This window comes from Denticeps clupeoides, chromosome 3, assembly GCF_900700375.1.
Source record: "Denticeps clupeoides chromosome 3, fDenClu1.1, whole genome shotgun sequence".
Lineage (NCBI taxonomy): Eukaryota > Metazoa > Chordata > Actinopteri > Clupeiformes > Denticipitidae > Denticeps > Denticeps clupeoides.
In genome coordinates this window covers 6,555,441-6,566,756 of record NC_041709.1, presented here as the reverse complement: position 1 = coordinate 6,566,756, position 11,316 = coordinate 6,555,441, and the positions used below count along the sequence as shown (strand labels likewise).

Here is an 11,316-nt window from a genome sequence, read left to right as displayed (position 1 = left end):
ACCAAAGCTGTATTTTTGTACCTCCACGACTCTTATTTCTATGGAATATTAAATCTGAAAGCTTTCATAGGGGTGTGCCACATGTCTGCCAATTCTGCTATGCTGTGTTACAAACTGTTTGAGACCACTGTTGAAAATACAGTTGTGATGTGTGTAATGACCCCACAGAGACTGTCAAGATATTGCGACGACTGCAGGAGATTTTGTCTGATTTTCGTTTTGACAAACATAAACAAGCCAAACTAAGACCTTACAAAATATTGCAGGAAAATTTTCAGCGTGGAAAAACCCTAAGCCCCACAAATGCCCGGCGATACGTTGAATTCACTGTCGTGAGGAGTTGGTACTGGACTTTGTGCACGATTCATTCAGCCCATCAAGTTGAGAATGGTAAACATCAATATTGTTTGTGCCGTGACGTTTTAAAGAGAGGAGTTCACCGCCAAAGGAGGAAATTGCGTTTTTTTTGTGAAATTGTTTAGACGCCCAAAATGTCATGGGTTCACTTTTTTGGCCCACAATGCAGCTGGTTTTGACAGATTCATCCAGTTGGAACGTTTTTTTCAAAAATGGTATAACACCTAAAATAATAATGATGGATTGCCGATTGATTTTCAAGTATGACAAGTGTTTTAAACAGAGGTTCATTGACAGTCAATTGTCTATGCCCATGCGATTGGCAAAAACCACCGCAGCAATAAACCTCCAACCTCAGAAAGTAGTCTTTCCCACATAAATGCAGCAAAAGCAAAAACAACCACTACATCAGGCCGTATCCAGACATGTTGTACTACGGTTATAACTATGTTCAGTAAGGCCAAACATGAATTTGATGATTGGTACATTGAGGTTGCTGTGACATTTTGGACTTTCAGAAAGAACTGCGCACCTACGGCTGAAACAATGTGGTGTTGTTAAGTGAGGCATGTCTGAAAGTAAGTATGCTTTAGAATTCAATAGTATGCATCATGGCCGTAATTGTAAATGTACACCATCCTATGCACACCCATTCTACAGCGTTTAAAGAAGACGCTTTGATATTTGGTACTTCCAATTACCCTTTAATATCAGAAGTCTTGCAAGCTTAGTGGCCTTAATTCTAAGCGGCATGTCTGTCCAATACCACCCCAACAGTGAAGCATGGTGGTGGAAACAATGTTTTTCAGCTGCAGGAACTGGTAGACTAGTCAGGATGGAGGGAAAGATGACTGCTGCAATGTACAGAGACATCCTGGATGAAAACCTGCTCCACTCTTGAACTCAGACTGAGAGGTGCTGCAAAGAGGAATGGGTGAAACTGGCCAAAAATAGGTGTGTCAAGCTTGTGGCATCATATTTAAAAAGACTTGAGGCTGTAATTACTGCCAAAATGCATCAACAAATGCATCACATTTTCATTAAGGGATGTTGTGCGTAGAACTCTGATGGAAAAAATGCTTTTAATCCATTTTGAAATAAGGCCATAACATTACAAAATGTGGAAAAACTGATGCGCCGTGAATACTTTCCGGATGCACTGTGTCTTATTATATTTTATGCCCGTGTACTGCTGCTAGAAACTGAATTTCCTGAAGGAACCTTCCCAAGGGGTTAATTACGTTTCTACCTACGTATTACTACTAGTTCTTCATGATGTTTTTTTACAACCATGAGTATGGTTGAGTACCAAACCCCAATATGTATTCTACACAACATTTATTCAGAAACATGCACACAAACAATTTAAAGAAGGTCCCACAGTCTTCACTGGATTCCCGGTTTTCTCCTGCTGCTGTGCAGTATGGGTAGAATCACTCATCGTGATCACTAGATCGTCAGTCCTTCTGCACGTGTGGCTCCCTCATGGCCTTTCCCTGGGTCTGTCGCAGTACGGGACGTTCTCCAACATAAGGCCCTCCCTTGGCCGTAATACTGCGTGTTGAAAAGCAACGAATTAGCAAAGTATCGAAGATAAAAGCACGTACAACAAGGCTGCTTTACTTACAAAGCTTATCTTCTCCGACATGCTGTACTTGTAACACATTTTTGCGAAGGATAAGTTCCACATCTGAGCCCATTTTAATCATCTAAGAGAGGGGGGAAGGAATGACCACTCATCCTGTTTTTATTTATAATTTATATATATATATATATATAATGATTGCATTCAATGGCCAGCAACACAGAGAAACGACGTTGTACCTTTTGAATATTTTCCACAGATGTCTCATGCTTGTTTTTCCTGAATTCTTCATTTATCTTCAGTCTAGCAGCTGTATGCAGAACATAAATGAAAAATGATTTATACATAAGGAGGGATGGATCGCATCACGGCCGCCCGAGTTTAAAGGGTCAAAAACCAAGTTCTTCTCTGGGAAGTAACACCGAAAACACACGCATGTCCACATGGAAGGATGAGATACCTGTAAGAGCTCGGAGATCCTCCTTGAAGACCTGCGTCCTCGTCCTGTGCAGGTCTTTAAACACCCGGAGCACCTACGACAGAAACACACGGAGCCTGAAGCGCTTGGAGCTCTTTTCTAAAAACGACTCCGACAAGCGGTGGTGAAAATACGAAGTGGCGAAATAACCATGAAACGCGTCTAGTTTCATCGCTAACCTTCATGCGGGTCTCCATGTTTTATTTCTGCGGCGCAAAGACCTCACAAGACCAAGAGCAGCGACTCGGCGAGGCTAACGTGGCTAGGAAACGTGACTCGGTGTTCTTTAAAAAGCTTCTTCACGTCAATATAATGTCATGATTGCAAACGTCTGAATGGCGATGACGGTGCTTACTGTACGCAGATAAAAATGATTATTTAGTGACCGCCTGGCTGAAATGTTTTGACTCTTATTTTTTTTGTCTTGCTATAGCAGACATCGCCGCCGCCTGGATGGAAGGGGTAACACACCCCGCAGCGTTTATATGTTCAACGTTCATCATCATTTGCATTGTAGGACGTCTTTTTTACATTGACATTATTTATCAGACGCCCTCATCCAGAGCGACTTACAATCAGTAGTTACAGGGACAGTCCCCCCCTGGAGCAACTTAAGGTTAAGTGTCTTGCTCAGGGACACAATGGTAGTAAGTGGGATTTGAACCTGGGTCTTGGTTCATAGGCGAGTGTCTTACCCACTAGGCTACTACCACCCTTTTGAAACAATTTAAATGTTACTCTCGCACTGCCTGTGTCTCATGTTCTTACACTTTATGTAGCCCAGTTTGTCGATGTCGCACATTATTCTGCACTTTATGTCGGCCTGTAACCCTCTTTAAATGTTACATGCAGCACCAGGTTCCGAGGACTGTACTGTCACCATGTACTGTCTAATATGTATGTGGTCAATCACTGATAGTTTCGGGTTCCCTGAGGTGCAAATTAGGGGGCTGGACTTAGGGATTTATAGGGACGGTCACTCCGCTATGACTATGTCTGTAGCGGAAAAGCAGCAGCTGTCAAATTCAAACCTGGCATCTCTCCTTAAACCTCCATTTAACCTTTTTCTACACAGTAACCATGTGTCTGAAAACTATCCCAGTAACTGTCTCCTACAGACCCAGAAAAACATACTCACGCTGCAGAGGCTCTGTTACAAACAACCTCATCTACCCCAACCTGTCATCTACTTCTCAAACAAGGGTGGTAGGTGGACTCTGGAACTGTCAATCCGCTGTTAAAAAAGCTGACTTTATCTCTGGTCTCACTACTCTCCACTCCCTAAACTTCCTGGCACTAACAGAGACCTGGATATCCCCACAGAACACTGCTACACCTGCTGCCCTCTCTTCTGCCTACACGTTCTCCCACACTCCTAGAAAAACTGGGAGAGGAGGGGGTACTGGCCTTTTAATATCTAGAAATTGGTCCTTCACACCAATGCCTCTGACACATCTTAGCATCTCTTCTTTCGAATTCCATGCAGTCTCAGTTTCTTCTCCTGTGAACATCATTCTCATAGTCTTATATCGCCCTCCAGGGCCACTTGGGCCCTTTATAGATGAATTGGACACTCTCCTCAGCACTTTCTCTTTAGAAACCCCCCTAACTCTCCTTGGTGACTTCAACCTTCCATCAGCCCAGCTCCAATCATCCTGCCTTCTTCCCCTTCTCCACTCTTTCTCCTTGAACAACAGCAACATCTCTCCCACACACAAAGGAGGGAATGTCTTGGACCTGGTCTTCAGTCGTCCTTCTCCAACTTCTGACCTTTCTTCCACTCCCCTTCACATCTCTGACCACCACTTCCTGACCTTTACACTCACTGTACCTACAGGATCCACAACTGTCCCCTGTCCATCCTTCATTAGACAAAACCTTCACACTGTCTCACCTTCATCTGTATCTTCCTGCATTCTTTCACATCTCCCAACCTCTGACTCATTCCTCTCCTTACCACTAGAGACCGCTACTAACTCTCTCCTCACCTCACTTTCCCTTTCCATTGATCAACTCTGTCCTCTATCAACTAAACCCAAAAGGACTTCTCCCCCTGCGCCCTGGCTCTCCGATACATTGCGTAGCAATCGAAGAGTTCTTCAAGCAGCGGAGAGAAAATACAAGAAATCTCAACTTGACTCAGACCTACTGTATTACCAGAATCTTCTGCGCAAATTTTCTACTAACCTCACTGCTGCTAAAACTGCTTTCTACAAAGCTAAACTAGAAGCCTCTGCCCACAACCCTCAAAAACTCCACAACATCTTCTTATCCCTATTCAACCCTCCGACTCCCCCTGCCCCAACTTCATTAACAGCTGATGATTTTGCCAACTTCTTCACAGGGAAGATTGAAAAAATCTGTGAGACATTCTCCACCACTAATCCTACTCTTCCTTCTGAAAACTCGACAACTACTCTAAATCAATTTTCTAAGATCACATCTGATGAAATCATTCAGATTATATCCACAGGCAACCCAACCACCTGTCCACTAGATCCAATACCTTCTGCAATGTTTCAAACTATCTCCCTATACCTCATCCCTTTCATTTCTTATATCATAAACAGCTCAATCTCATCTAGCCACGTACCATCTGCCTTTAAAACAGCCAGTGTTCTTCCAATCCTAAAGAAACCCACTGCTGATCCTACAGACATTAACAATTACAGACCAGTTTCCCTCCTCTCATTTCTATCCAAAATCCTTCAGCGCTGTGTCTACAACCAGCTATCACTCCATTTATCACAGAACAACCTCCTGGATCCTAACCAGTCAGGCTTCAGAACAGCTCATTCCACCGAGACTGCCCTTTTGGCGGTTACCGAGCAGCTACATGCAGCCAGATTGGCAAAACTGTCATCAGTTCTTATTCTCCTCGACCTATCTGCTGCATTTGACACCGTTAACCACAATACTCTCTTGTCAATCCTGAAGAGGCTTGGAATTCGGGGCTCAGCATGGCAGTGGTTTGCTTCCTACCTTGATGAGCGATCTTACCAAGTGACTTGGAAAGGATCCACCTCTACCTCCCGTAGACTCTCCACTGGTGTCCCTCAAGGCTCGGTGCTAGGTCCTCTCCTTTTCTCCCTCTACACGAGATCACTTGGTGAGGTCATTTCCTCACATGGATTTTCCTACCACTGCTATGCTGACGACACACAACTCCTCTTCTCCTTTCCTCCCTCTGATCTTCATGCTGCTTCCAAAATCTCTGCATGTCTAACAGACATCTTGTCTTGGATGGCAGCCCATCACCTCCAACTCAATCCCACCAAAACTGAACTAATATTCATTCCAGCAGATTCTTCACCACATCAGGATCTTGCTATTTACCTAGACAACTCGCAGCTCTCTCCTTCTACAACAGCCCGCAACCTTGGAGTAACAATAGACAACCAACTCTCCTTCTCAACTCACATCAGCAATCTTTCCCGCTCATGTAGATTCCTTCTCTACAATATCAGACGAATCCGCCCTTATCTGTCAACCCAGGCCACCCATCTACTGGTTCAATCCTTAGTAATCTCACGACTGGACTACTGTAACTCCCTTCTAGCTGGTCTACCTCTATGTACCATCCGACCTCTACAACTCATACAAAATGCAGCAGCACGACTGATCTTCAACCTTCCCAAATTCTCCCACACCACCCCTCTGCTACGTTCCCTCCACTGGCTCCCAGTAGCTGCACGCATCAGGTTCAAAATACTGATGCTGGCCTACAAAGCCAAACATGGAGTAGCACCATCCTACCTCACAGCCCTTATTACACCTCGCACTGCACCTCGTTTACTCCGAGCCTCCAGTACTGCTCGCCTGGTCCCTCCATCTCTGAAGGTAAAAGGAAAACATTCATCTAGACTCTTCTCCATCTTGGCCCCTCGGTGGTGGAATGAACTTCCCCTCGAGGTCAGAACAGCTCAGTCACTGAGCACCTTCAAACGACAGCTCAAGACCTTCCTCTTTAAAGAATATTTAGATTAAATTGTAATTTTCTTGTTGTCGAACTTTGTGTACAGAATCTACAACAGAGTGAATAAAATAGATGTATTCATAGTTGGGGTCCTAGTGAACCGGAATTGATCTCTTCATCGATGGTAACTTGAAAGCACGTTGTAAGTCGCTCTGGATAAGGGCGTCTGCCAAATGCCATAAATGTAAATGTAAATTTAAATGTAAATGAAATAACAATAAAGCTCAACTTCAGAAACCCCACTAACTAGGGGCATAATGGCAGTGGTGGCCTAGCGGTTAAGGAAGCAGCACCCGTAATCGGAAGGTTGCCGGTTGGAATTCCGAGCCGCCAAGGTGCCACTGAGGAGCACACTGATCACCAAGGTTGGTGGTTAAAAGCCGAGGACATATTTCGTTGTGTCACTGTGTGCACAATGACATTCACTTCAGTGAGCAAAAAACACCCCAGGGGAGCAGCAGTGCTTCTATTATCCATTTACCAAGCGACGCAGTGTCATGTGCACCCCGAGTGTCCGGGTTTGAATAAGGGCCGCTGCTGAACTACATGTAAACACGGGCCCGTCCAGCAGGGGGCGGTGACGCAGGCGGCTCTGCGCGTCGCACAGGGGCGCAGAAGAAGAGCGACTCTGCCCAAGACGGCGCGGAAGGCGGAGGATCCGGTGGCGTCATGGCCGATGAGATCGCCAAGGCGCAGAGTGCAAAGCCCGGTGGCGACACCATTTTCGGGAAAATCATTCGTAAAGAGATTCCTGCAAATATCTTGTATGAAGATGATCAGGTCGGTGGTTTTGCTGACTGGATTTGAGGAAGCGCATGCGCTTAGTCCCCGTTAGCCGCATTTCATTCACATTTCCTGCATTTCATTACATTTCTACAACACATGCATTGACCCAGATGAAGGTAAATTAAGTAAAAAAATAAATATAAACCCGTTCCTTTGTTTCGGAGCATGCACGCAATCGCGCACACGGACACGCTCCACGGCGCTCTCGACGCGGAGAAGTCGGCGAGCTAAAATAGGGAAATCCGCAACGCCGCACGGGAATTTTCCATTTAAATATAACAGCGTCGCTACAGTGCAGGCCCGTATCCGAACTCACGACCAGCTGACCTGACCTGACGCGTTCTAGACTAATTAAAAGTTAACGGGTCTCTATTCAGCTGCTCGTGTGCCTTCTTTTGGACGCGCATTGTTGTCCACCACTACAACTGTAGGCCTTTTTCTCTTATTGGACAATCACCAGCCCTGCACTGACACAACTTGCAGGCTCACTCTACCCTGGAAGGGGGTCCCTCTCTGTATCACTCCTTCCCAACGTTTCTTCCTTTCTTTTTCTCTCTCCTACAGTTTTTTGTGAGTTTTTCCTTGTGTGCAGAAGGGTCAAGTGGGGGGTAGTGGGGGTGTCAACTCTATGGCCTGTCAAAGCCCATTGAGACATACTGTATGATTTTGGGCTATATGAGAAATAAATGTTGAAGTTGTTCTTTTTTTTTTTCTTTTCAGTGCTTAGCTTTTCACGATGTCGCCCCTCAGGCCCCAACACATTTCCTGGTGGTCCCCAAAAAAACAATCTCTCAGCTCTCCAAAGCGGAGGAGGAGGATGCAGCTGTAAGTGTGTTGGACGAAACCTCGTATGCCACAAACACGCAAAGCAGCAGCAGCTAGATAGAAGTATTTCACCCACGACGGCGTTTATCAGACGCCCTTCTCCAGAGCGTCTTACCATCAGTGGTTACAGGGACGGTCCCCCTGGAGACACGTCTTGCCCTGGGAAGAGGGGTAAGAGGGGTTTGAACCTGTGACTATGGTCACAGTAAAGTGTCTTAACCCAGTAGGCTACTATGAAATGCGTAGGAAAGGAGTTTAATTTTTATTTCAGCAACGATCTGTTGAGATTAACGGAACATCTTTAAGTCCATTGAGCAGGTTATGCAGTTCCTTTGTGAGGAACATCAGATGGCATCAGAGCAACATTTTTTTTTTTATCTCCTCCTTTTGCTTCCTTCAGCTGCCCCCTTTAGGGTTCGCCGAGGCAGATCGGTTGTCTGCAACTGTTGATTTGGCAAATGTTTTACGCCGGTAGCCCTTCCTGATGCAACCCTCCCCATTCACCCGGGCCTGGAACCGGCACCAAGGACGTGTGTCTTCTCTTGACAGGGTTTATTGGATCTCAGTTCTGCCTGCAGTTCCACTGTTCATGGATTCCTTTTGATTTCTCACCTTATTATAGTAAATATAATTATATATTTAAATCAGACATTAGTTTGGTATCAGAGGTTCAGGGTGTATGCATTATTAAAAAACAAAATTAACATACTGAAGTAGTTTGGAAAATTTAATTAAACAGTCAAGGCCTGTGGGAGCGGAACAGCAATTACGGGACTGTACCCTGGAAAGAATGGAGCAGTTCTCAGTCCTCAGGCCCGTGGAAACTGCACCGATCATTTCAGCCACGTGTGACGTCTCAGTAAGACAAAAAAAAAAAAAAAAAAGAGCCTGCAGGGTTGTTCGTAATCAAGTTTTGCGTTCATCTTATAACCCACTTAATGCCAAACTTGTTCAGGAGACGGGCTCCCCTGCTGTCAAATTTCTCGCATGTTTGATAACTGGAATATACAAAAAAAAAAGAAAACTGAGAACAGACCAGCATATGCAAATTTGATTACTTACTGCTAATGTGTGGGGTGGTAGTCTAGTGTGTAAGACACTCACCTCTGAAGTCACAGGTTCAAACCCCACTTGGCTACCCATCATTCCACCCACCGCTCTGATGTCATGGGTTCTCACTACCGGACCGGCAAAGTTTAGGGGCCGGTTGGGTGCACCAATTTTTTTTTTCTTTGGAGTAGTATCATAGTACCCCAAGGGGGGCCGTCCCTGTAACTACTGATTGTAAGTCGCTCTGGATAAGGACGTCTGGTAAATGCTGTAAATGTACAGTACAAGCCAAAAGTTTGGACACCTTCTCATTCAATGTGTTTTCTTTATTTATATGACCATTTACATTGGTAGATTCTCACTGAAGGCATCAAAACTATGAATGAACACATGTGGAGTTATGTACTTACCAAAAAGTGGAGACCTGGACTCCACAGTCACCGGACCTGAACCCAATCCAGATGGTTTGGGGTGAGCTGGACCCCAACAAGTGCTAAACACATCTGGGAACTCCTTCAAGACTGTTGGAAAAGCATTTCAGGTGACGACCTCTTGAAGCTCATCAAGAGAATGCCAAGAGTGTGCAAAGCAGTAACCAGAGCAAAGAAGAAACTAGAATATAAAACATGTTTTCAGTTATTTAATCTTTTTTTGTTAAGTACATAACTCCACGTGTGTTCATTCATAGTTTTGATGCCTTCAGTGAGAATCTATGTAAATGTTCATGAAAATAAAGAAAACACATTTTACCTGTAAATTAACACCTTGACCAAATAATTGTAAACTATTGTAACATTTTTTGCCTGTACTGTACTGTGTATATATAAGCCTGTGAGGGATACCTGCAGCGCCATCTGCCGTACGGTAAAGAGACTGCACTTTTGACATTATTGTCTTGCCTTGACAGATCTGTCTCTTTTGTCCCACGCGTCATCAGTCACACGCCACGAAAGCTTATCAGATGTTCCGGTTGTAATTTGTATCAGCAGTCGTACGGCCGTCTCTGCGATATCTAAAGTCAACACGGCCGAGCTGCAGTGCAGCGCGACGTTTATACAGGCGTCTCTCTTCTCGCCGCAGCTGCTGGGCCACCTGATGATCGTGGCGAAGAAGTGCGCCGACCAGGTCGGGCTGCCGAACGGCTACCGCCTGGTGGTCAACGAGGGGCCGGATGGCGGGCAGTCCGTCTACCACGTCCACATCCACGTCCTGGGTGGGCGGCAGATGGGCTGGCCCCCCGGCTGACCTGTCCACGTGGCCTGGTGCCAAACTCGAATAACATAAAATCAAATAAAAATCAAATAAAACTTGCATTGCTTTCTCGCCAGCAGGAATCCGCGTCTCTGTCGGACCTTTTGTTTTTTGTGGGTGCGCCTGCAGTACCCACGAGGGGAATAATTATCTCGCGTCTTCTGTGATGACGTCTCTGTCTCTCAGTCTCCATTGTCACGTGGCAGCGGGTGGGCGTGGGGGCCTTTTGTCGTGTGAGAATGTGCACAAAAGCGGGCCGCCTCCAGACGTCCCGTCGCGGCCCGTGGCGATCCGATTTCTGTCGATTCGCGATGCTGCTGAACGAGCTGCGGCCTTTTCCCTCCACGCTTCACCGAGACTGAAGACCAATTCATCCATTTCACATTTATTTAATGTCCCCGACGTCACCTTTTCCATCCTACATTTACCAGACGCCCTTATCCAGAGCGACTTACAATCAGTAGTTACAGGGACAGTCCCCCCCCTGGAGACACTCGGGGTTAAGTGTCTTGCTCAGGGACACAATGGTGGTAAGTGGGATTTGAACCCGGGTCTTCTGGTTCATAGGCGACTGTGTTACCCACTAGTCCACTACCACCCAAAATAAGGCGCTCTTCCTTAACCCCTGAAGAAGTTGGAGAACAAAACCACGTCCTCTACAGGGGAAAGAAGAAGAAGAAGAAGAGAGGTAAAAGATGGCTGGTGGGTATTAAATTAATACGAGGGAATGTATAAATAGCTCTCTGTAACATGCAGCCAGGCCACCAGAGGGGCGGTGAGACAAAAGCGGCTGGCATGGACCTTCAGCCACCCCGCGAGGAAACGAGGGTGAAATGGGGTTCTGTGCTCTGGCCGCATCAAACCCGAGTTTTTTCATCTCCTAATTAATATGCAAATGTGGTCCCAACTTTGTTGCATCTGGCTGCTGGTCCATGCAGTGCAGCCGGTCGTGTGGACGCATCTGAAAAAGCTTGTCGAGCTCCACCAGGTCGCAGAGAGATGCGCCGC

At 45.8% G+C, this 11,316-nt stretch overlaps 2 protein-coding genes across 2 annotated transcripts; one reads left to right on the top strand and one right to left on the bottom strand.

Moving 5' to 3' along the window:
• Positions 1-1,420: 1,420 nt before the first annotated feature.
• lyrm7 (LYR motif containing 7) lies at positions 1,421-2,830 on the bottom strand. The gene is made up of 5 exons (XM_028974184.1): positions 2,600-2,830; positions 2,403-2,475; positions 2,182-2,252; positions 1,985-2,066; positions 1,421-1,911 (listed from the first exon to the last, which is right to left on the bottom strand). The coding sequence occupies exons 1-5, from the start codon at positions 2,615-2,617 to the stop codon at positions 1,841-1,843; spliced, it is 315 nt and encodes a 104-aa protein (XP_028830017.1). The 5' UTR covers positions 2,618-2,830; the 3' UTR covers positions 1,421-1,840.
• A 4,184-nt stretch (positions 2,831-7,014) lies between these two features.
• On the top strand, positions 7,015-10,384 carry hint1 (histidine triad nucleotide binding protein 1). The gene is made up of 3 exons (XM_028973831.1): positions 7,015-7,176; positions 7,903-8,007; positions 10,138-10,384. Exons 1-3 carry the CDS (start codon positions 7,066-7,068, stop codon positions 10,300-10,302), a joined length of 381 nt encoding a protein of 126 aa, XP_028829664.1. The 5' UTR covers positions 7,015-7,065; the 3' UTR covers positions 10,303-10,384.
• Positions 10,385-11,316: the final 932 nt, after the last annotated feature.